Source organism: Callithrix jacchus, chromosome 8, assembly GCF_049354715.1.
Source record: "Callithrix jacchus isolate 240 chromosome 8, calJac240_pri, whole genome shotgun sequence".
NCBI classification, from domain to species: domain Eukaryota; kingdom Metazoa; phylum Chordata; class Mammalia; order Primates; family Cebidae; genus Callithrix; species Callithrix jacchus.
Window position 1 is genome coordinate 57639410 of NC_133509.1, and position 25085 is coordinate 57664494.

The following is a 25085-nucleotide window of genomic DNA, read 5'->3' on the forward strand; positions in this document are numbered from 1 at the left end:
TGGGGATGTCAAGTTCATTACATTAAAAACATCAATGCAAGTCAAAATGTTTCAGTGAATCAGTGGTTCAACTTTATAATAATTATAAGCAAACCTATTAAATTTTTCTGGACACACATACAAAAAGAAAAAAGATGACCAAGAGATAGAGAGTCAAGGAGGGAATCTTGCCTCTCAGTCTCTTGCTACCCTTAGCCCCAAACAAACAATACTTCTGAATGTCTAATGACATACTTTCTTTTCATATTTCAACTTTATTTAAAATATGAGGTTTTATGTTCAGGAGGGAGGGCAGCTGCCCATGGAAGGTGAAGTGAGGCACAATACAATATTGGGTTGAGGGCCAAGTGCACAGGGTTGCACTGGAAGGAACTGGGGAGGTTCTGGGAGGGCCTGGTGACAATGGTTTTGGGGAGATTCACATAGGAAACTTTCATTTCCTCCCCAGGTTAGCTATTCAATGGGTGGATTATTCAGTCTTTCTAGCAAAGTCACTGCTCTATAGCAACATCAACAAAAGTGCCAAAGCTGGGGACACAGAGAATACTGTCATTGCCTTTTGTTTCTCTTTACACCTAGGTGGGGAAAGGAATGGAAACTAACAGCAGAAAATGAAACATTTCTGATGTTATCCCTTGCTGTGAAAAATCACTGGTTTGTGTAGAGACCTCTTTCTCTTTTTTTTTTTTTAATTGAGGGTCTGTCTCACTGTCACCCAGGCTGGAGTGTAGCGATGTGATCATAGCTCAGTAACCTCCAACTCCTGGGCTCAAGTGATCCTCCTACCTCAGATTCCTGAGTAGCTGGGACTACAGACCCGTGCCACCATGTCCAGCTAATTTTTAAAATTTTTGTAGAGACAAGGTCTCACTATGTCGCTCAGGCTGGTCTTAAACTCCCAGGCTCAAGCAATGATCCTGCCTCAGCCAGCCTCCCAAAGTGTTGTGATTACAGGTGTGAACCACCACAGCCAGCAGACACCCATTTCTTAGCCTGGGAATGGGATGTGATCAGAAGGCCCAGGTTTAAGCCCCATTTTGAGCTGTACTAACAAATTCTATGACCCTACTAGAGTCATTTCTCACCTTTAGACCTGTGTTTTCATCTGTAAAGGAGCCTGGACCCAATGATCTCTAAAGAGAAGCCTTTACAGGTCTGATTCTATGACCTGCAAACTGCAAAGATCCAAACAGGTTCCAGAAAAACACAGGAGTTAGAAACAAGGGAATGTGGGTGCTAGATGGAAAACTGAGGAGTTGGGGCTCATAATAAAATGTTTTTCTAAATTCACAAAGAAAAACAAAGGAACACGAAGGAGGCTATGGGGCAGGTAGGTGTAGGAAGGTATCTGCAGTCTGGATGAGAGGAATGGGCCACAGTATTTCTGCTGGGTTGCCTCAAAGACCCAAGCCTCTGACCATGGTAGTGTTTTCTCTTACGGCACTCCCCAGTCCATGGCTGACACATTTCAAATTGCTCCTGTTCATTAGTCATGAGCTGTCAGAGGAGTTTCTACCATAATGCCTAATGCATAACACAAATAGGGTGGCTGAAGATTCTGCTAAACTCCTAGTGTCCCAGTGTCAGATGAGACAGCACCTGCTGGGAGAAAGCAGTGGATGCCTCTGTGTCCAGGCACACTCTGCTTTGCTTACTGGGGCTGTGGGAAATACAGGTGGAAGTTTTGGAAATAGTAGTGCAAGATGGAAAGGGCATACTGCTGAATCTTGGTTGATTTGCAGATGGTGGGTTTTGCGGTAATGCTGCACTGCCTCAACCCAAGGTGAGGAAAAGCCAGGGGGTCGGGAGAATCTCACTGCTGAAGTCCTGCGAGAGGAGTACACAGCAATGGTATCAGAGAGGGAATCTCTCCAGACAGCCTTAAAAGAACCAGGCACTCAGATGTCACTCAAGAAATATTAGTTTCTTTCCTATTTTACAAGGCTTGGTGGCACCGATAGTTACGTAAATCAGGTTCCATGGAGAAACCTGTTATTTGTGTGCACAGGAAGGTAGCTCAGCAAGACCCAGCCTTGAGGCAGTCGGGGAAACTAACAGCTTACCCAAACCCAGGGGCAGCTTGATATGGGAAGAATCAAGACCAAAATGTTGTTCTATAAAGCCGAGATTGGGGGAGTGAGCCAGGGTACTTCTGAAAAAGAGCTTAAGGAATTTCTGCCCACAGTCAGAGTTGGCATTTACCCAGTAACATCAGGATTCCCAGAAAAGGCCCACGCACAGACCATCTAGCAGGTGTTCTAGTCATGGACCCAACCTAGTGGAAACATTAGAGGGGTTTGTCTGTTCAACGCCAGTGGGGGAAGAGGGAGGGAGGTGGCACACCAATAGGTGTGGAGTGTTGGCTCGGGCCAAGAGAGAATTCCAATGTATGGCAAGGCTGCAGTGTAAGCAGGCAGGCGAGGGGTGTCCTGTACTGATCCTGCAGAGATGGGACACTGGCACAGGAGACAGCAGCAAACTCCTTCGAGCCACACAGATGAAGCTTGGGACCCCCCCTGTCTTCTCCAAGCCAGTCCAGGAGACTGGCAGGATGGGAAGGCAGAGGACAATCAGAAACTATGGTCTTTTCCTAATAAGAAATAATATAGAGCAAGGTTTTCAATATTGCTTTTAAATAGGAAAAATATATAATATCATGGTTACACAGAAGCTCTGGAGATTTCCTGGGTTCACAATCCTACTTCTGCCATTTAACTAGCTGTGCAATCTTGAACAAATTACTGAGCTTCCCTGAGCCTTTTTCCTCATCTCTAAATCAGAGATAATGATAATATTCTACTCATAGGGTGGTTTTGGACATGCATACAAACAAAACAGATTGTATGATCAAGTCATTGTTCTGGAAAGAAAAACCCAGATTTAGGCACACAAGTGCTAAGTAAATGTGAGCTCTCATTATTAATACAACATGGCAGTGACACACATACATTAGACAAGAGATGACTCCACACTGAGCCTCCACCCAGTCTCCCTCTCTATTATCCTCCTGTGGGCTCCTAATTGATGACTCAACAGTGCATTGCTTGGTGGCTTCCAGTGGTTTCTTCATTTTGCGCAACTTTGAACTGAAGGTGATTCACATGGTACATGAAATTCTTCTTGTTTTCTTCACAAGATAAAGATGATGTTTAGATGGAGATTTGTTTGAGGAATGACCTGGGGACTCCTCTCTTTCAGCCATCTTTTCTCAAAGGCTAAGACTGTGGACAGGAGGGGCATGGTAACAGGCCCCATACTCTATTCTTTTTTTTTTTTTTTGAGACAGAGACTCACACTCTGTTACCCAGGCTGGAGTGCGGCCCGATCTCCGTTCATTGTAACCTCAGCCTTCCGGGTTCAAGTGATTCTCCTGTCTCAGCCTCCTGAGTAGCTGGGATTATAGGCATGAGTCACCACACCTGGCTAACTTTTGTATTTTTAGTAAAGACGGGGTCTCACTATATTGGCCAGGCTGGTCTTAAATCCTGACCTCAAATGATCTGCCTGCCTTGGACTCCCAAAGTGCTGGGATTACAGGTGTGAGCCAGCCCAGCCTGCCTCACACTCTATTCTGAATGCATGTATGGGCACATGAGCATGCCCATCCCCCTTCACTCAGTGATAAGGAAGAGGGGGAACCAGAAATTTCTCTGAGAAATCAATAACAGAAATGGGTGTGGGGAGCTGGTTACCTGGGAGATCCTCGTTCATTTGTAACATCAGGAACTGCTTCTTTTCCTTCTTCTCTCTTCTAGAAGACTGTCAAGGAGCCTGAGTGAGGAAAGTAGACCAACCACGGTCTTGGAGAAAAGCAAATAGGGTTTCCATCCCTTCTGGCGGGAGAAGGAATAGCAGAGATGAACAAGAATGAAGACGGAAACAAATGGAAATAGACAAAAGTAAGGTAAATGCCCTATATGTTAAAAGAAAAAAAGTGATGAGAAGGGAGAGAGACAAGGAAAGAAAGAGAAAAGCAAAGAGGTTAGGAATAGGGTAAGAGAAAAGGAAAAACAGCAATGAGGAGAGGAATCACTCCCTTGTTAAGGTTAGCCAGGAGGAGAGGTATAAGGCATGAATGTGAGTGGGTATGAGAGTCCAGCTTTCCCACTGCACTTGCTCTGGTTATGGAGCAGACCATCTTTTGGTACCATTTACTATCAAGTTGCTTTGATGCTTTTTTTTTGAGACAGTTTCACTTTTGTTGCCCAGTCTGGAGTGCAATGGTGCAATCTTGGCTCACTGCAACCTCTGCCTCCTGGGTTCAAGTGATTCTCCTGCCTCAGCCTCCCAAGTAGCTGGGATTACAGGCATGTGCCACCGTGCCTGGCTAATTGTTTTGTATTTTTAATAGAGACAGAGTTTCTCCATGTTGGTCAAGCTGGTCTGGAACTCCCAACCTTGGGCGATTTGCCCGCCTCAGTCTCCCAAAGTGCTGGGATTACATGTGTGAGCCACTGTGCCTGGCCTTTTTTTTTTTTTTTTTAACAACCAAGTGGATTGACTGAAATGCTTTGATTCATTTGAAATGTTTCTATTCCATATACCCATTATCTTTTATCCCCACAAAAGACCTTGACATTATTTCCTTTAATCTTTGGGGTTCTCAAGCATCATTTTCACCAACAGAGATGTACCTAAACATAGTTGTCTCAGATCATGGAGGCTAGAAGTCTGTGAGGGCCAGAGCAAAATGGAGCAGAGGATGAGCTGTGGTTTGGAAGGGGCTCTGGAATATGCTGGGGTGAGGTGAGGCTGCAGGTTGGTTATGGGATGCTTCCTGGACTCTCAAACATCTGTGTCAAAAACCAGAGGACCCATCCTCGACTTCAACCAAACGCTTGGGGTGCTCTGTGTTCTGAACCATAGCACTAGGTTGGAAAATGGGGCGTCTAATCTATTCTCTGCCATGTACAGATCACAACATAGCATACAGGGGGCCTTCAAAGATCATCTAACCTAAATTCAATTTCCCAAGGAAAAAACTGGGGCACAAAGAGATGAAGTAACTTGCCCAAAGTTATATAGCTAGTCAGGGACTTCCTCTTCAGAGGCAAAAGAAATCGGAATAGTGATTCTCCTGATTCACTGTCCCTCGACAAACAGTCCATAAAATGCTTGGAGGTTATTAAAAGGCTCCCCAGAAAAGTAAGGCTGGCATTTTCCTGGAAGCCCCTGAGTGTACCAACTCCTTAGGCACCTCAGTATTTGGCTATAAGAACAGATCTGGAGTTGGCCTCCATTTTAATCCCTAAAGCTGCCTGGAGGCTGGAGCTCTGACGGCTACCTGTCATCACTCCTCAGCCAGTCCACGGACACTGCAGCCAGGAACTGTCAGAGGTGACAAGGGATTCCCGTCATAATGCCAAAGACCCAGGAGCAATGGCCAGGTTCCTGGGATTAAGTAAGGCAATTATGGCTGAGTTAAAGCTAGGATGGGCAGGACAAGGGGTCCTGAGGTGGAAAAGGCGGGTAAGAAGAGGGAATGTGCCAGCAATCTAAATGACTTCGACTGGGTGGGCTACTTTACATCATACCTCCTCCATCCCCAAAAGGTTCTTAACCTTCTTCAACTGCCTAGGCCTGATGGACCTCCTCCCCTTCTCCCAGTGCCCACTCACTGAGGGGAAAGCCACCATCATCCCCGTTCTTTTCCTTTTGCCTAATCCCTTCGGTGCCGTGTAGGGTCTACTTCCTCCTATACCCTGGGTTCCTTCTGCTCACATCCGACCAGCTTTCAACAACCCGATCTCCCTCCCGGAGTTTCGTTGATTCGTCCCACCCCAACCTCCCCACGCCCCTGATTTCCCCACCCTCCTCGTCCTCCCCGCCAATCCTAGTCTCTCCTATTCCTCCCCCCGCCCCCGGGTGCCTTTGGGGTTTTCCGCCGTAGGCCGCAGGTGCCTCGTGTCAGATAAAGTGGATCCAGCCCTGGGGCTCCGGGGCTCCGCCACTGCCAGGGTGCTCGGGCCCTCGAAGAGCATAGTCACGGCCGCCGTTGTTGTCCCAGAACTCGTGACCTGTCACACGGTAGCGCAAGGCGAAGAGCAGAGCGCCCCCAATCGGTGGCGCGGGCAGACGGAAGGCGAAGCGGTCGGCGCGCGGCGGGGGCGGGGCCGGGCCGGCGTAGGCGGCGGGGGCCTCGCGTTGGCTCCGCCAGCCGTCGGCGCTCCAGCGCACGCTCACGCGCTTCTCGTAGGCCAGGTCCAGCACGCGCGCGCTCCCGGCCACGCCCAGCGGGCCCGCCTCGGCGCGTTCCAGGCAGATGCGCTGCGCCTGCAAGCGGGCGGCGAAGCCGGGCTCGCTGGCCGGCTCCAGGGCGGCGCGCGCCTCCTGGGAGAAAGAAGAAGCGGGAGGAGGGAGCCCGGGGCGGAGAGAGGGGAGAGACAGGGGCGGTGTCAGAGCGAGGCACTGGGCCAATCAGAGGCCGACCCCGGCGTCCGGGCCGGCACACTGCGGCCCAGCTGCCAGGGTGGCCTATAGCCACTCGCGTATGGGGGACCCAAAAAGGGATGGGCAGGCGCAAGCCCAGGGATGGGATGGAGATGGGTGCTCCTTGGCAAATCCACTCCCACATGCCCGCTGCTGCCGACTTGGGGAGGTCCCCAGGAGGGGAGGTGCCCCCGCCGCCTACCTGGAGGCCGCGGGCGCGGGGCTGGCAGGGCGCGAAGTGGCGGAGGGCGTCCCTCTGCAGTTGGATCTGCACGTGGCGGGGCACCCGGGGCAGCTCCCCGGGACGGAAGCGGCGCACGGCGGCCAGCTCCAACCCCAGTGCGTCGGCGAAACGCACTCTCTTGCGGGTGTTTGGGCTGCGGCTGCGGGGCGCCCGAGCCCCGCCGCCTCCGGCTGGTGCAGAGCGGGCCCGGCGGCCCCGACTCGGTGCGTGAGCGCGGGATCGGGCCCCGAACCGCGTCCCTCCCTCGCCTGGCTCCTCCTCCGACTCCTCCTCGAGGCTGGGCCGCTGGCTACGGTAGTAGGCGCGCTCCGTTAGCGCGGCAATAAAGCTCAGGTTGCGGGGGATGTCAGTGCTGGGGGGTCGCTCACGGGACATGGCAGCCCCTCCCCGACTGGGCCAGCCCGCAGCGCCACTGCGCTGCCCTCTCCTCCTCTCTCCCGCCCGCCCCGCGTCGGCGCAGAAGTCGCCGGGTCCGCTTCTGCAGCCCCTCGCCGCTGTGTACTCTCCTTGCAATCACCTCCAGGATCCTCTACCTCCGGTTGCTTTGCCTCTCCTCTGTGACCACCTTTCTCTCCCTCTGGCAGTCAGCTTCCAGGGTCTTAAGACTATCACATCCTGCCTCCTGCGAGCGGTCTGCTCTGAGCGTGCGCTCAACGGCGCTCACCCTCCGGCTCCAAGGCCCTCACGGCCCCGGCCCCCGCCCACAGCCCTCTGACAGGTGGCTCCGCTTGTCTTCGCTGATGCACCAGGGGGCGTGGACTTCACCTTTTCGGTCCCAAGTGAGGCCACTCAGCCTTTTTAAAAAACATCCACGGGCCGGACGCGGTGGCTCACACCTCGAATCCCAGCACTTTGGGAGGCCGACGTAGGAGGATCGCTTGAAGCCAGGAGTTCAAGACCAGCCTGGGCGACATAGTGTGACACCCCCCCCCCAATCTCAACAACAACAACAATAATAATAATGTTAAAAATTTAAAAAGTCCTCAACCTTTCCCGCACAGCACAGGAAAGGTTAACGCCGGGAAGAAAAAGTAACCTTTCATTTTCTTGCAGCAGAAGGTTAAAAATGCCCAGCATGTGACTTTGTCTTCGGGGTTCACCGTTTTCTTTTCTGAAACCTAGTCTCCTGGTTTGGGCAGGGGGTGGCGGTGGGTGCAAAGAAGGAAAGGTCACGAAAGCTAGGTAGAGTCTTTCAAATAGGAGGTGAGAATGTGGCACCCTAACTAAGAACTGTCCAAGGTCTCCTGCTATTTAGCTGTGTAACCTTGAGTAAGCGAGGCATAACTTCTCTGGATTCAGTGTTTCCAATTTCTCTCTCTCTCTCCCCCCCCCCCCGCCGTGTGTGTGTGTGTGTGTCAGAGTCTCGCTCTGTCACCAAGGCTGGAGTTCAATGGCGTGATCTTGGCTCACTGCAACTTCCGCCTCCTGGGTTCAAGTGATTCTCCTTCAACCTCCTGAGTAGCTGGGATTACAGGTGCCCGCCACCATGCCTGGCTAATTTTTGTGTTTTTGTAGACAAGGGGTTTCACCATGTTGGCCAGGCTGGTCTCTAACTCCTGATATCAGGTGATATGCCTGCTTCAGCCTTCCAAAGTGCTGGGATTACAGATGAAAGCCATCATGCCATACTCTGAATTCAGTGTTCTCTTCTGTAAAAAAGTGGTAGAGTTCTGAATTCTAACCCAATGTAAGCCCTTTGAGGGCAGGGGCTTTGTCTGATTAATGATGAGTTTTAGTATACGGTAGGCACTCAAATTATTGAATGAACGAGCACTCAACAACTCTCTTGGAGTTGGGAATGTGGAGTTCTAGGTCCAGTGGGCGCTTCCAAGAAGGGCAGAGCTGGCTTTTTCCCCTTTCATTTTTTTTTTTTTTTTTACATTAGTGAAAAAAAAAGTGAAGTGTTTTTAGTTTTTTTCTAACTTTCCTACTGATCTTATATAGCACTTAAAATGTGCTAGGTACTGTTTTAAGGGTTTTACAAATACTAACTCATGTAATACAACCCTCAGAGGAATAAAGACTATTATGCCTAGTGTAAAGATGAGAAAAGTGAGGGAGAGAGGGGAGAGGACTCTTGCCCAGGGTCACATAGTTAATAACTGGGGAGGTGGGATTAGGACCTAAACAGTTCAGCTCTAGAGTCCATGCTCTTATCCACTTGGTTATATAAGAGTAAGACATTTAACAATAATAGTTAATATCCTCAGAGTGTTAAAAGGGGGAATCTTAGAGTAGAAATAAAGTCTCTACATTTAAAGCAGCAGGATAGTTTAACCGTAAAACCACAAGTGACTAAGTTGAAAATAAACCATGAGACACATGCCGTCTTGTTATTGTACAATTAAGTTCTGTTTGCATGCATTCATACTAGTATTGACTGTAGCAATACTATTTAGGACTCATTTTTAAAGCAATATTGACTTTTAAAAATTTTATACATATATAGAATGCATGGATGTATTCTTTTCATATTTTAGGATATAAAATAATCATACATTAATTTATATTACAATCAAGCTGGCTCAGGAGTTCAAGAGCAGCCTGGGCAATATAATGAGATCCCCATCTTTATAAAAAATGAAAAATTAGCCAAGCATGGTGGAGCACATCTCTAGTCCCAGCTACTGGGGAGGCTGAGGTGGGAAGATTGCTTGAGCCCAGACAGTGGAAGTGGAATTGAGCTGTGATTGTACCACTGCACTCCAGTTTAGGCCATAGAGTGAGACCCTTGTTTCACAAACCAGCCAACAAATCAGGAGTGCATATGAAGATTTGGACTAGGTTATTCTCTAAAGAAGGGGGCAACCTTGCTGGTGGCAGCCAGAATGATCAGGCTAAGAGTAAAAAAGAAATGAGGATGATTGAAAGGATACAGCCATAAAGGAGTGTAATAGGCTGTGTGTTTAGAATAGAGGAGAGAATTGAGTGTGGACTTGTAAATGGTGTGGATTCAGACTATGAGAACAATATCGACTATGTGAAGGGAAGAGGTGATCTTGAAGCAATAGTGTCAAAGTTACAGAATGAGATGGGAGTCCTAGCTTCTTTACATATCAGTATATGGCTTTGGGTAAATCACTTAATCTCTCCAAACCTCAGTTTTCTCATTCATAGAAGGAGGATAAAAATGCAAAAGAATTGGTGAGAAGATAAAGTATATTGCTTGAGCCCATACGGTGGAAGTTACCATCCTCAGAGTGTTAAAAGGGAATCTCAGAGTAGAAAAAAAGCACTTTGCACCTAATAACTCTTCAAAATATGTTGGTTTTTACCATTTCTAAGACAGAGTCTCATGTCACCCAGTCTGGAGTGCAATGGCATGACCTCAGCTGACTGCCACCTCTGCCTCCTGGGTTCAAGTGATTCTTGTGCCTCAGCCTCCTGAGCAGCTGGGATTACAGGTGTGCACCACCACACCTGGCTAATTTTTGTATTTTTAATAGAGATGGGGTTTTGCCATGTTGGTCAGGCTGGAATGGAACTCATGGCCTCAAGTGATCTGCCTGCCTCAGCCTCCCAAAGTGTTGGGATTATAGGAATGAGCCACCAAACCCAGCTAGTTGTTACTATTATTGCTGCAGAAAAGACCTTGCTTCTCTAGTGACCATAAGGGCAGTTGGTAATACCAAGGCTTGGATTGGAGGTAGAAGCAAAGGGAACTAGCAGAAAAAGAGAATTGGATCTCCTCTTTCTGGCCTTTGTTTGGGGTGATGTTTAAATGGAGGAAATGCCAGATCCAAGAGCCCAGGGGGCTGGCTGTGAGTGCCCTCATGTGGATCAGCTGTGGTTAGACTGCTTAACGCCTTGTGGTCTGCCCCATATAAATATACTGCCATGTATAAATAATGGCCGAATATATGTGTAATCTGGAAAGATAAACATCAAGTTTAACACTGGCAACCTGCAGGGAGGGAAGTGGAATGGTGTGTGTGTGTGTGTGTGTGTGTGTGAGTGAACCTGCATTTTATTACTCCGTACCTCTTTATTTGATTTTTTTTTCCATGAGAAGTAGTTCATGTGTTAGGTAAAAAATAAAATAAAATAAAGTAAAATAAATCTATTACAAAAGAATATGAAGAATTAAAGAAAAGGACCAGCAGAAACCGCTTGTGATCCAAGTCCTGGCTCCCTGATGCCTGGCTGAAGCCCAGCCCACAAGCAGAACACTGGGTTAAAGGTCGTGGAGAAAAGAGGATGGGAAAGGTTTGGTGTCTGTGTGGTGTCTGCTAGTCCCAGAAGGGTAAGGCACCTGGCAGGCGGTTTTCAGCTTAATGGGAACTGCTCCTGTTTTCCAGGCACACACAATCCAGGGCTGGAGAAGTTCAACAAGTGCATGGAACATCGGAAACCTCCTGGAAATGCTGAATTTGCCTCGAGATGTCCTGAAGTCCAGCATACTTCTCTGGGCAGCCTCGAGGCTCAGGAACCCAGCCCAGCCCAGCTTACTGTGCCCTCTCAGCCAGTCCTTCTTAGCCTTCAGCAGCCCTCCCTCTTCCTGAGTAGTGGCCCTTCGCAGGCCTGCGTCCCAGCCCCGCCCCTCTCTCTGGACGCATCTCTGGGCCCCATCATCACCCGGCGCCGGGCCCTCCCTCTGCCCCCCCTTTCTCCTCCCTCCTTCCCTCCCTCCTTTCCTCCCTCTCTCCCTCCCTCCCAGCTCCTGCACCAGGAAACGGCCCGGATCCCGGCAGCGGCCTGACCCGTGAGATCCCTAACCTGGCAGGCGGGCGGGGTTGAAGACTGGCTGAGGTGGGGGTAAGGGAGGAGCTGGGCCTTTGGGCTGCACTAGGGGGAACCGGGAATAGAGATGGTGTCGGCAGGAAGCCCTTCGCCCTGGGTTTCCCAGGAGGACAGTCATTAAACATGGATTCGGCCACACAGCTAGTAGAACGTTGGGGGCAGGGGCCCAGGCCCAGAGCTGCAACCCCAGCCCTCCCAGGCCAGACCCTGATCCCTGGCCTTCCCCTCCTGGTTCTGATCTCCCCCTCCCCTTTTCAGGGCTCCACGCTGGCTGGGAGGATGAAAGGCCCCAGCTGGGGGCTCCTTGCCACCAGCGCTGTGTCTTAAGAGCTGCCATCCCGGCTGGGTGAGTGTCTCCTTCCTTTCTCTGTCTGGAGGAACCCATTGCGTCTCCCACCTTTCTCTTCAGCCCATCTGCTCCCCTTCATCTTGTGCCTCTGCCAACATCTTTACATCTTGCATTTGGGGAGGTCCTAAGCCCCTTCCTCTGGCCAAGAAGGTGTGGACTGAGCAGGGGGAGGTGTGTAGGGGTGTCACAGAGCTGACGTTGTCTTATTATGAAAAGAATCTAAAGTGTTCTAAACAAAATTTACTTGTTTTGCATTTAATTTTGCATATTAGGATGTAATGGCCAGCCTATCGAACCCTGGTCCCGCATCATAACTTAATTCCCTTGTTCTTGCCTCTCCCTGTCTAGTGAGCTCTGAGCATTTCCTCCATCCTCCCCATCTCACTGGGTTGGGCAAACCAGAAATTCTCCTTCTGGTTCTCTGTCCATATATTAATGCCAGTCTTTCATCCTTGCCTCTTATAGCTGCCCGGATGGCGACCCCAGCCTCCGCCCCAGACACACGGGCTCTGGTGGCAGACTTTGTAGGTTATAAGCTGAGGCAGAAAGGTTATGTCTGTGGAACTGGCCCCGGGGAGGGCCCAGCAGCTGACCCGCTGCACCAAGCAATGCGGGCAGCTGGAGATGAATTCGAGACCCGCTTCCGGCGCACCTTCTCTGATCTGGCGGCTCAGCTGCATGTGACCCCAGGTTCAGCCCAACAACGCTTCACCCAGGTCTCCGATGAACTTTTCCAAGGGGGTCCCAACTGGGGCCGCCTTGTAGCCTTCTTTGTCTTTGGGGCTGCACTGTGTGCTGAGAGTGTCAACAAGGAGATGGAACCACTGGTGGGACAAGTGCAGGAGTGGATGGTGGCCTACCTGGAGACGCGGCTGGCCGACTGGATCCACAGCAGTGGGGGCTGGGTAAGAAGCTTCTCAATTGCCGCTCTGCACATCCCTCTGCAAAGCTGGTCTCCAGGGGGAAGATGGGGGCTCTGATTGGAGGCTGAGGCAGCTATGTTGGGAATGAGGTATGGGGCTGAGGCTCCCCGTCTGGGTGGAATCAGACTGAGAGATGCCTGGGCTCTGCACTCCAGGGCTGCCATGCAGTCAACACTGGATGGGCTCATGGTCCCAAGCAGAGGGCAGAATATGCACCCAAGGAGTGCCTGCAGGGGAATGGTGTCAGGGACTTTTTGCATCTGAGTCATGGCATGGGAGGTGGGGAGGATCAGGGATGGGGGGTGGTCAGGCAATCCTTGGCAAAGGATGCTAGTTCTGAGCAGAATTTTTCGCCAAGGAAAGGATGGAATTCACTGGAGACAGAGTGGGCAAATGAACCAGTCTCTCAGGGTGGGGGTATGCCTGGGGGGATCAGAGGGGCTTGTAGTAGAGCCTTGACTAGAGAGGAGCTGGGAATGGGGTAGTGCTCGCAGTGAATGGAACTGGAACTCTTCCTCTCCTCTTCTCTCCACTCTTTCCTCTCCTGATATCCCTTTCTCCTTCTTTCTCTCCTACTTCCCTTCTCTCCCACAGGCGGAGTTCACAGCTCTATACGGGGACGGGGCCCTGGAGGAGGCGCGGCGTCTGCGGGAGGGGAACTGGGCATCAGTGAGGACAGTGCTGACAGGGGCCGTGGCACTGGGGGCCCTGGTAACTGTAGGGGCCTTTTTTGCTAGCAAGTGAAAGTCCAGGGCCAGGTGGGGCTAGGTGTGGCTGGGGGTCTGGAGAGCAGGAACAGAACAGAGAAATGCCCTTGGAAGAAGTGGAGTTGGTGGATGGGTGGGCATGGAACAGGGATGGGCAGGGGAAGGGTAGTGTGTAAGGGAGCTGAGTAGGCCAGGTAGGCGATTAGAAGAATGAGCAGGACATAGGGGAGGGGAATGTTTTGGCAAGTTTAGGGGGGCAGGAGATGGAGTCGTTCCAGGGCTGGGGGAGGTGGGAGGGATCATGCCTATAGGTGTGGGCACATGAAACGACCTGGAACTTGGTTTGTAGCCATGAGGAATGTGGACTTGCATAAGCAGTTGTGTTTCCATTGGATGAGTGGAATTTGGGGAACATAGAAGGTACATCCCTTTGGAATGGAAGCTTGAGGGTTCTTGGGCGATAGGGAGAGGTGGCTGTAACCATGGGCTGCTTGGACACACGTGTGCATGTGCACGCATGCTGCTGTGCATGCTGGGCTGCCTGGCAAATCTGGTGGTGGTGGTATTCCCCAAGGAGAAAACATTCCCTCTTGCAATGGCAAGAACTAGGAGCAGTTCTCTGCCCTGCCCCCCACAACCCCTCCTTTCCCTTGCCGTTGTCCTGATGCCTCAAGGCTTAGAGAGAAACATTGTATCCAGACATAGGGCTCTGCTGCTTCTCTCCAGAAAGTAATTGGCAAGGCTTTGGCAAGAAGAGCAGTGACCTTGTTCTTTCATCATCCCCCTTCTTTGTGCATCATGCACTTGCTGCTGCCTCCCAGGCTCTGACAAAAGGGCAGGGCTGTTGAGCCTGGATGGGTGGAGGCTTAGGTAGCTGGACCTGCCTGCCACCCTCCTCTCCCACTCAGGCACAATGCTGCCTAAAGTGTTTCCAGTCTCTGGGACCTCTGTACTCAAACTGAAACTCTTAAGTTGGGGCCCTAACTAATTTTCCTTTTGAGGTTGTGGACATAAGTGCTGATGTAGAATACAGTCTGGGTCCCACACTGTGTCTCAGTGAGACTGCTGATGATGCCTTGAGAGGACCATTTCAGCTCTGAATCCCATGGGTGTGAGGGTGACTGGCCTATGCTGTGTTGTGGGCTTTGGTTCAGCTTTATCAGGGACCAGGCATATGGGTTCTAGAGTATCTACCATGACCTAGGAGCATTTATGATTTCTTTGAAGCCACGCTGTTTGCATGGGTGTTACTTGTCTGTACTTCAGAGTCTGAGGATGTTAACTTTGGAACTTGCAGTCCTCTAGAACAGCTTCAGATTATAGCTTTTTCTTTTGAGGAAGAAATTACTCACTCCAGATGCATGCCCTGAGCCAGACCTCACTGCTGCACTTTCCAAGGTGCTAAGATTGCTGCTCTCCAATGCTGACTTTCTGACACAGTGCTCTAGAACCCTGCCTGTGGTCCTGAGCACGGATCAGCTTAGCTAGACCATGGTTGACTCTTCTTGGAGATTTTCACTTGGTCCTAGAATGTGGCAACGTAGTTGTGCTCGCCAGAATGTGGGACCAAATTGGCCTCAGGTGTTTAGTCCAGACTTCTGCTTTTGAGAGAGGGCTGCACTTTTTAATGGTTTTTCCAGGGGAGGTGGTAGGCTGCATGTGCCACTTGGTCTTGTTGTGAGTATGCTGACGCCAGAAACTCAGAGCCAACCTGTGGCAAGCAGTTGGGGTGGGGGGGTCTCTGACTTGCTCAGGACAAACTAGGCCAGTGGTTTTCAAACTGCTTGGCAGAGCCCTGAAATTCCCTAGGGGTTGCATCAGGAGTCCCTGGGGAGATGAAGGGGGTGGGGAGCTGAGCAGGCTGGGCAATTTGCCCTCTAACAGAACAGCTCCCCTTGTAGCTGTCTTACATATCGGGGTTCAGGGTAAGATTTTATTTGCATTAAGGGGTTTGCTGCTGAAAAAAAGTTGGAAAACCACTGACTAGACCATCGGTTCCAAATTGGAGCCTGTGCTTCCTTCCCCAGGTTTGGAGCACACTGTTCACCCTACCCTTTGCCACAGGACGCATATCCCTGTTAGCATTCCCGGGGACCTTTAGCCAAGAGGGGCTGCAGGGACCATGGCCAGGTTACTGAAATGCCCTGCTCTGAAGCCTTGACACCTGGGTGGAAAGAGAGGCTGTTTTCTGACAGGGTAAATGGCTTGGTCTGGATTCCCAGAAGCATAGCTTAGATGGGACCACAGAGGGGAATTTTGACCTGTCCTGCCCTTCTTAGCTTGAAGGGAAACCCCAGAGACTCTTCTGTCAGGGAAAACTAGGGACTCTCTTCTAGAGCCATATAGTTCCTTGGGATTAGCTCTTGGCCAAGAAGGCTGAGTATGGCTCCCAATTTTTAAATCCATTTCATTTTTTTTAAAAATAAGGGAAATAAATGTAATTGCCATTTTTCAAAGATTAAGTAGGAGGAGAGGGGTTTCTTGCTTTCCAGAGCCAAAAGGGACAAATAGAGACTTTGCTTAGGCCAAGGAAGGAGCAGAAGTAGGGCAACTTGGTCCTGCGATTATTAATCCTACTCCCCACTTATTCTAGGGCACACATACACTATTTTACTTTTTTAAAATCATAAAACGGCAGAAGAGATTTGGTTAGTTTAGAAGAAAAGAAAGCTCTATAAATATAAATCTATATTCCTGTATTTTTATTTAATAATTTATAAATACCAAGTTCATTTGACTTTTATTTTTGTGTAATATGTAATGGTCGTATTAAAAAAAATAAATAAAGCCCAGAAGTTTAATGAGAAGGACTGAACAGGGTTTGTGACTTCTACACTGTATAGCCTGGGGTCAGGATGTTTCATTGATCCAGTCATCTCTTCATGACCTTGTTAAAGGCAAGAATTAGAATAACAGGGATTTGGGAAAGTGTGGGGATAATTAAAAAATTAGAGTCATTCTCCCATCCTCCTCACCCACTCCTACACCAGCCAAATGGCCAAAGCCAAGAATTCCATCTATTCTAACCTGAGTCTTGGGAGGGTATGTGTATATGGTACTTTGGGACTGCCACTAACAGTAACCAAATGAAAAACAAAGAAAACCTACCAGAAATCTTTGTGTGATAGTAATCAAGTCTCCAGTTGTGGTTCAGGCTCTAATCAGAAGTGTGTGATAATAATAAACATTTCTCTGTGGTGCTTTGCTGCATACCTCAGACATAAAAATAGGTCTGGGTCTGGTGTGGTGGCTCACGCCTGTAATCCTAACACTTTGGGAGCCCAAGGTAGGCAGATCATTTGAGGCTTGGCATTCGAGAGCAGCCTGGCCAACATGGGGAAACCCTGTTTCTACTAAAAATACAAAAATTAGTCGGGCGTGGTGGCATGTGCCTGTAATCCCAGCTTCTCGGGAGGTCGCGGCATGAGGATCGTTTGAACCTAGGAGGTGGAGATTGCGGTGAGTCAAGATTGAGCCACTGCACTCCAGCCTGGGTGACAGAGGGAGACTCTATCTCAAAAAAAAAAAAAAAAAAAAAAAAAAGGTTTGGGGTATCTGGCAAAAATGGAGTCCCTGCTTCCTTTCCTGGTCCTGTAAGACACTTGGTTTCAGCCATTTTAATGCAAACTGATAAACTGGATGGGATCTCCAGGAATACTCAGCCCATCCTTCTCTACCTGTAGTCTTGGACCACATCAAAATAATGTCTCACAGAAATAGTGATCCTAATTTAAAATTTCAGGTGAGAATTTCTAGTCTTTCTGTAATCCAATGTAATAGATTGGTACTTGGGTTTATGTGTTAAATTGCAAGAAATATAATTGTTCAGAGGAATCCAGCATTCCCTTTCTATTCTCTATACAAAAATCTACAGGGGAAGCCATATTAAAATCAGAGACTGGCTTAGTGAAATGGCACTATGGAAAGGGAATTAGATGTTCTTAATAGTTAATATCATTAAGTATGATAGCTGGTACATTTATCTCCACTGCAGTGTGATTGATTTAATGATTGATTTACATTTACAAGTTCTTTAGATACAAAGATTGATTTACATTTGCCTAGTTGCAAAAAAAATTTGCAACATCTTACTATAACACACAAAATCACAGGAAAACATAAAATTTTTAAGTCAGGGTTGACTTTCAAGTCAAAGTTAAGTAAAACAAAAAATAAGTAGGGGTAATGGGAAAATTGAAATATTACAGTAAGATGTCAGCAAAAAGAAAATTAATACACAGAAAAACATTCTATAAGTAGTATTCCTAAATACTAAAGCTAGGCTGTGAATTCAGCTCTGAGTTTCTTGGCAGCTAAAGAAAATTAAAGTACAAAATGAAATTCACATTCCTCTTATAATTTATAAAAACCTATTAGTTAAGAGGGGCAAAAAAAAATTGTTGATTTTTTGAGAAGACTGATAAAGTGGATGCCACCTTCTGTGACATCTAAAAGCAAATATGATGTTGAGTTTTGACCTCTGTTTCTTCTAGAAACAAAAAATGGAGATTCAGAAGGTCCTAAGTATTCTATTAGGCTCATCACAATTTAGCCCAAATATGCCGCTCCATGATGGTTTGGTTTTATATAGGACTGAATTTTGGGCTATCTAAAGGGACAGATGAATTGTGTTTCCTCCATACAGTTCTCCACCAGTGTTATTTATTCAAATGACACCTTGATAAAGTTAGGCAACAGTTACAATTTCTAGCAAATGGATAGATTGAAATATTCTATGTTGTTACTTAATAGCAGAACCTTTGAAGACTTTAAAATCTCCCTTAAATGTAGATACAGGAGAGATACAGAAATAAATCAACTATTCTGAAACCCAACCAGAAAACACACCATAATGAAATGCTGTGTAGTTTATTCATTGACCATTTATGCAGCAAATATTCAAGCATCATCTGTGTGCTAAGCACAGTTATGGGCCCTGAGGTAAAGTGAACAGACAGATGCAAATCTCTGTTCTCATGTTGCTTATGTTCTAGTAAGAGAAACAGAAAAATTTTTAATTGTATAATATATGAGAAGGCGATGAATTCCATAAAGAAAAACAAATCATGACAGGGAATGTGTGTGTACATATACACATACAGATTTCAATTTTAAATTGAGTGGTCAGAGAAGGCCTCATATCTGAGGTGACTTTTGGGTAAAACCATGACAAACAATGTGGAAGAATATGTTTATTGACATGGGAAGATATTTGTCTTTTTTTTTAATTGGGTAAAAAAATAGATTAGAAAATAATATATACAGTATGACCCCATTTTGCTAAAATATTTATGTCTGTGTGCCTTGATATGTATTTACATATTGCAAGTTTCAGGAAGTATATATGCCAAAATATCATTAGTGATTGTCTCTGGATAGTGGGCTTTGTGAGTGCTTTTATTTTGTTCTTTTTGCTGTCAGTATTTTCTGATTCTTTGATAATGAACATATATTTCCAGTACAGTATATGAAAACAAGTTCTTTAGGCACAAAATTTCTAAAACATTAACCAAGCAGAATGGAAATTAAGCAACCCAACAGAAGTTCCTTCACATTTAAATGACTACCCTACTTCTATGCAAAGGCAGACCTAGGGAGTTAAGGTAAGCAGGGCCAGACCACATTAGAAGATTATTGAGGTCTGCTCCAAGATAGAGGTCATTAAAGGAGAAAGGCTCCAAGGTTCTACATCAGCACTGTCCACTAGAAATATAATGCAAGCTATATGTAGTTTTACATTTTCTAGTAACCTCATTTAAAATGCAAAAATAAATCAAACCAATTTTAATAATATTCTATTTAGCTCAGTATATAAAAATATTATTTCAATATGGAATTAATATTAAACAGTTAATGAATTATGTCACATTCTCTTTTTCATACTAATTCTTCAAAATTCAGTGTGTATTCAATACTTTCAGCACATCTCAAATTGGAGTCTCATGTTTCAAGTGGTCAGTAGCCATGTGTGACTCGTGGCTATCATACTAAAGTGTAACTCTAGATCGTAGATCAGTATTGTAGTCTGTAAATATTTCAAAGTAGTTTAAGATCATAGAGCATTATTGTAGTTTGTAAAAATTTCAAGAAAGGAGATAAAAATAGGGATGAAACTACCAAGTCAGCAAATGTTTATGTTGTTTGGTGAGAAGACTTTTCTCTTCTGGGAAGAACTATGGATGCCCTTACCCATTTTTACCACTTAATTCTCCTTTTCTCAGCTCCACTCAGCCACTCCTTCCTCTCTTTCTTTTCTTACTTTCTTCCCTCCCCTTTCTTCTTTCTTCTTTCTCTTTCTCCCCTCCTTCTCTTTTTCTTTCTGCCTTTCTTTCTGTTTCTCCCTTCCTTCTTTCCATCTTTTTCTTTTCTTTTCTTTCTTTTTCTTTCCTTCCTTTCTGTAACAGAGTCTCGCTCTGTTGTCAGGCTGTAGTGCAGTGGTGCCATTTCGCTCACTGCAGCCTCTGCCTCCCAGGTTCAAGTGATTCCCCTGCCTCAGCCTCCTGAGTAGCTGGGACTACAGGTGTGTGCCACCGTGCCCGGCTACTTTTTTTGTATTTTAGTAGAGACGGGGTTTCACCATGTTTGCCAGGATGGTCTCGATCTCCTGACCTCATGATCCGCCTGCCTTGGCCTCCCAAAGTGCTGGGATTACAGGTGTAAGCCACCACACCTGGCCAATTCCCTTCTAGTAATACATCTTCCCCTCTTCTGGGGCACAATATCATTTGGAGTTTCACTTTTTCCAAAACTCCATGGTCCTCTGTGTATAGGTTATTATTACTTAAAGAGAATTATAATGGGCGAATCTCACGTCATTACATACCAAATTAAAAAAAAATTCATTCTCAGAGGAAAACTTATCTGATATTCTCTATGCTTTAACAACAAGTAAGATATTAAAATAAGAGTATTTATTTAGTTTTTACTTTTTTTAAAAAAAGATTATTCATTACTGAAGATCACTTACTCAGTTATTTATTGAGCAGAGTGATAGGCAAAGGGAATACAAATATAAGATAGTTCCCTCTCTTTTACAGTTTATAGACTAATAGGGAAGGACCTTATTTTATAGGTCACCATTCAAAAAGCTTTTTTTTTTTTTGAGACAGTTTCACTGTGTCACCCAGACTGGAGTGCAGTGTCACCCAGACTGGAATGCAGTGGCATGATCTCAGCTCACTGTAACCTCTGCCTCCCAAGTTCAAGTGATTCTTGTGCCTCAGCCTGCTGAGTAGCTAGGATATAGGAACACACCACCATGCCCAGCTAATTTTTGTATTTTTAGTAGAGATGGGGTTTCTCCATGTTGGCCAGGCTGGTCATGAACTCCTAACCTCAGGTGATCCTCCTGCCTTGGCCTCCCAAAGTGCTGGGATTACAGGCATGAGCCACCATACCTGGCCCTCAAATAGCTTTTCAAATATGTTTGCTTTTTTTATTTTTATTTTTGAGACAGGGTCTCACTCTGTAACTGAGGCTGGAGTACCATGATCATAGCTCACTATAGCCTGCAACTTCTGGGTTCAAGTGATCCTCCTGTCTCAGCCTCTGGATTAGCTGGGACTATAGGTGCATGTCACCATAATCAGCTAAATGTATTTGATCTTTTCATAAGGTAATCATGTCTATTAGAAAAAGTTTGAAAGTTGCAGTGATTAAAAAAAAAATAAATATGGGCTGGGCACAGTATCTCATCCCTGTGATCCCAGCACTTTGGGAGGCTGAGTTTGGTGGATCACTTAAGCCTAAGGAGTTTGGGACCAGCCTAAGCAACACAGTGAGACAAAAAACAGAAAAAATTAGCTGGGCATGGTGGTCCATGCCTGTAGTCTCAGCCATTTTGGAGGCTGAGGAGGGAGGATTACTTGAGCTAGGAGGTTGAGGCTGCAGTCAGCTGTGATCATGCCACCGTACGCTAGCCTGGGCGACAGACACCCTGTCTCAAAAATAAGAGCAGCAAAATAAACAAGTAAATAAATGAATAGTGACTGTGGAAAACTTATAGAAAGAAAATGAATCATAATGCTATCACCCAGAGAGAACTACTATTTTGTCATACTTCTTTTCAGTATTTTTTTGTCTGCTTTTATGATCATACAATTTTGTATACTGCAATTCTGCTTACCATTATATTGCAAGCATTTTTCCTTGATGTTAAAATGTTTCAAAAGCATAGTGACTATATAAAATTACATCTACTTCTATACAATAATTTTAATGCCCAATTGGTCATTTGTCTGTATTTTTTCACTTTGATAAAAATATTTATTCTGATGGAGCATGATGGCTCACACCTGTAATCCTAGCACTTTGGAAGACCAAGGTGGGAGGATTACCTGAGCTCAGGAGTTCGAGACCACCCTGAGCAACATGGTAAACCCTATATCTACTAAAATACAAAAAATTAGCTGAGCATGGTGGTGGCACGCCTGTAGTCCCGGTTACTCAGGAGGCTGAGGCACAAGAATTGCTTGAGCCTCGGAGGTGGAGGTTGCAGTAAGCCGAGATTACACTTCCTCATTCCAGCTTGGGCTGTGGAGTAAGACTCAGTCTCAACAAAACAAATAAAAAATATTTATTCACAAATGTTTATTCACAAATTGGATTACATTTTTAGAGGAGATAAGAAAAAGAATCTTAACCTTTTTTTTTTTTTGAGAGAGAGTCTCACTCTGATGGCCCAGGCAGGAATGTAGTGGTGTGATCTCTGCTCACTGCAACCTCCACCTCCCAGGTTCAAGCATTTCCCCTGCCTCACCCTCCCGAGTAGCTGGGATTACAGGCGCTCACTACCACACCTAGCTAATTTTTGTATTTTTAGTAGATATGGGGTTTCACTGTTTTGGCTAGGCCTTGGGTGATCTGCCTGCCTTGGTTTCCCAAAGTGTTGTGATTACAGGTGTGAGCCATCTTTCCCAGCTTTTCTCTTTTTTTTTTTTCTTTCTTTTTTTTGAGACAGGGTCTCACTCTGTTGCCCAGGCTGGAGTGCAGTAGCATCCTTACGGCTCACTGCAGCCTCAGCCTCCCGAGTAGCTGGGAGTAGCAGGGACTGCAGGTGCACACCACCATGCCCATCTAATTTTTTTATTTTTAGTGGAGAAGGGGTTTTGCCATATTGCCCAGGTTGGTGTTGAATACCTGGGCTCAAGCAATCCAGCTCCCAAAGTGTTGGGATTACAGGTGTGAACCACTGCGCCTGGCCTTAAGAATCTCAACATTTTAAAAGCTTTTGGTACATATTGCCAAAGACTAGAAAGATTGTACTGGTTTTTGCTCTTTTCCTCCCATGCCTAAGTGTTTTTAAAAATCAGATATAGTTGTAATTATATTTTATGTACAATTTTACATTCTACTTCCTTGGCTTAACAAGATTATTTTTGCATGTTTGTCGCACTATGTAAACCTTTTAATAGACGCATAATAATATTTTATTGGATATAATTGTAGTTTGCTTAAACTTTTATCTATTGTTGGAATTTGTCTTTCCATTTTTCACACATAATTTTTTGTGCATTAAAGCAGGCCTTATCTGAACTTTGAAAGCTGGCTTTGAATTCCCTGCACACTGTTATATGCATTATATAATATATATTATGTATACTATATTATGTATAATATATATTATGTATATATTCTATATGTATAATTATATTACATATAATATATAATATATATAATATATATTATATAGAATATATATTATATGTAATATATATTATTATTTATATTTTTTCCTTTGTGACAGTGTCTTGCTGTTGCCCAGGAGATTCTCCTGTCTCAGCCTCCTGAGCAGCTGAGTTACAGGCATGTGCCACCACACCCAGCTAATTTTTGTATTTTTGGTAGAGATGGGATTTTGCCACGTTTGCCAGGCTGGTCTGAAACTCCTGGGCTCAGGTGATCCTCCTGCCTCAGCCTCCCAAAGTGCTGGGATGAGCTACCATGACATGAGCTACCACCGTGCCCAGCCAGCCTTGCACACTTCTAACTAGTCCAATGACTTAGACCTAAGTTTTTTCACTTCATTAAGCCTTTTTCTTTTTCCCTCAAAAAAGTTATGGATTTGGAAATATTTTCCTCACGGGGTTGTTGTGAGAGTCCAATGAGATCATATAATAAGGAGTGGTGCTTAACAAAAATAGGATTCAAACACATTTTTAAAAATCACATCTCCTTTTGTTGGCTTGATTAAATTGGGCACCAATAAGATAAACAAATCTTAATTAGGTTAAGATCAGTATAAAAGACCTTTCTTCCAGGGCATTCAATCATTTAGAGCTTGTCTTCGGTGCTCAACGTTAGTTATCCCAGATCACACTGAAGCTGAAGTGGCTGATGAAGTAATTTGCAGTGAAATTTTAAGCGACTGTGACTCTGCTCCAAGTTCCCCAGATCTCGAGGTAAGGAATTGTGAGAAAAAGTGGGGGTGAGGGGAATAGTTGGGTATAATTCACTTTTGATTTTTTTGTTTTGCTAATGAGGATCTTCTCTTGTCCAACTCTCTCCGCCAACCATATTTGTTTAACTTTTTGGTTGGGCTCATATGAATCTTTTGAACTGTTGGTTAGTATGCCCACAAAAATTTCTCTTGCAAACTTAGCACTGCCATTCCTTCCTTTTTAATAAATGTGTAGGATTGCTACCAAAATGTGGCAATCCTGCCTTCCAGGGCTAGGTCTCATTTTGAGTGCAGCGGTATAGTGGGAACCTGCCAGGAGAAATTCCTCTGGAATCTTGAGGGCTGAAATGAAGGGTGGCACCCAGATCTCCAATCAGTGCATCTTCAGTCAACAAACATTCAACAGGACATTATGTGGTAGGCATATTGCCAGGCCGTGGAGATGCAAATATAAATAAGATCCAGCCCTTCATCTGTAGGCGCTCACAACCTAGTTAGGAAACAGCACAAAACCATTAAGTGCACAGTGGAGGTAGGCCCACTTGTCCTGGGAAAGGAGTGGAAGCTGGGGTTTGAAGAGGGACTACGTGTTAGAGGCACAGACTGGGTGCCTGTACACCCAATGGAACGAGAAGGGTGTAAATTAATCACATGCTGGGGTGTCAAAGGCAGTGATTTACAGTTTTGAGACTTTACCTCACCAGCAAAAGGGGCCAGTCTGTTAGTGGTGCAGACTGGAGGGGAGACACTGGAAGCTGCCCATTCAAGAGAAGAAAATGGAACTAGGGAGCAGAAGGCCTACGCAAGAGGGCGGGAAAGACAGAACTCGTGTCAAGTAGCTCTGGACTGAGCAATCCTTCCTGCTTTCTGGTGTGGGAGAGCTAGTGGATGATGGTGCCAATAACCTGGATGGGGAAAGTAAGCTCCCTCCTGGAATGCTCCATTCACAACCTCCATTTTCAGCAATATCCCATCTACTGATTCTTCCTGGTCAGGATACAAGTTTCCTGAAGCGGCCGCTCTGTTTCAGGCCTCGTCCGCCCAACAGCTCACTAGCCAGCCAGCAGTAGTACCAAGATGGCGGCCCCCTGAGGACTGGCTAGTCATGTGACCTCGGGTTTCCCAAGTTTGAAGCCCAGCAGTCCGTTCGGGGGCAAGGTTCGCCTGTCACAAAATGAATGTCAGCCCTTCGAATCTCGCGAGCCAATCGGCATGTAAGACTGGGCCACGGCGGTGAAGCGATCGGAAGATTGGTCCTTTCCAGTCGCCTAGCTAGGGCCAATCACGGAGCGTC

General features: G+C 46.3%; 3 protein-coding genes across 13 annotated transcripts in view; 1 reads left to right on the forward strand and 2 right to left on the reverse strand.

Moving 5' to 3' along the window:
* HOMEZ (homeobox and leucine zipper encoding) overlaps positions 1 to 3915 on the reverse strand; it is a 25195-nt gene extending 21280 nt beyond the window's left edge. The window contains exon 1 of the mRNA XM_078334543.1: positions 3693 to 3915. Within this exon, the coding sequence (XP_078190669.1) occupies positions 3693 to 3720 (28 nt within the window). The 5' untranslated portion in view covers positions 3721 to 3915. The remainder of the gene's footprint in view (positions 1 to 3692) is intronic.
* Positions 3695 to 7308, reverse strand: PPP1R3E (protein phosphatase 1 regulatory subunit 3E). 6 transcript variants are annotated; one of them, XR_004729775.3, is made up of 4 exons: positions 6632 to 7308; positions 5870 to 6330; positions 4635 to 4671; positions 3697 to 3833 (listed from the first exon to the last, which is right to left on the reverse strand). XR_004729775.3 is itself a non-coding variant. In XM_054239801.2 (3 exons), exons 1-2 carry the CDS (start codon positions 7046 to 7048, stop codon positions 5908 to 5910), a joined length of 840 nt encoding a protein of 279 aa, XP_054095776.1. In that variant the 5' UTR covers positions 7049 to 7308; the 3' UTR covers positions 3695 to 3830; positions 5870 to 5907. The 6 variants fall into 6 exon arrangements, 4 of the variants coding, with proteins under 4 accessions (XP_054095776.1, XP_054095775.1, XP_054095774.1 ...); XR_004729776.3 differs by having other exon boundaries at positions 3699 to 3830; XM_054239801.2 differs by lacking the exon at positions 4635 to 4671 and having other exon boundaries at positions 3695 to 3830.
* A 4011-nt stretch (positions 7309 to 11319) lies between these two features.
* BCL2L2 (BCL2 like 2) lies at positions 11320 to 25030 on the forward strand. Of its 6 annotated transcripts, none has more exons than XM_078334560.1 (5): positions 11320 to 11428; positions 11672 to 11759; positions 12228 to 12667; positions 23652 to 23792; positions 24822 to 25030. In XM_078334560.1, exons 3-5 carry the CDS (start codon positions 12236 to 12238, stop codon positions 24900 to 24902), a joined length of 654 nt encoding a protein of 217 aa, XP_078190686.1. In that variant the 5' UTR covers positions 11320 to 11428; positions 11672 to 11759; positions 12228 to 12235; the 3' UTR covers positions 24903 to 25030. The 6 variants fall into 6 exon arrangements, with proteins under 6 accessions (XP_078190686.1, XP_078190687.1, XP_078190685.1 ...); XM_078334561.1 differs by having other exon boundaries at positions 11320 to 11422; XM_078334559.1 differs by having other exon boundaries at positions 11320 to 11375; positions 24822 to 25029.
* The last annotated feature ends 55 nt before the right edge of the window (positions 25031 to 25085 follow it).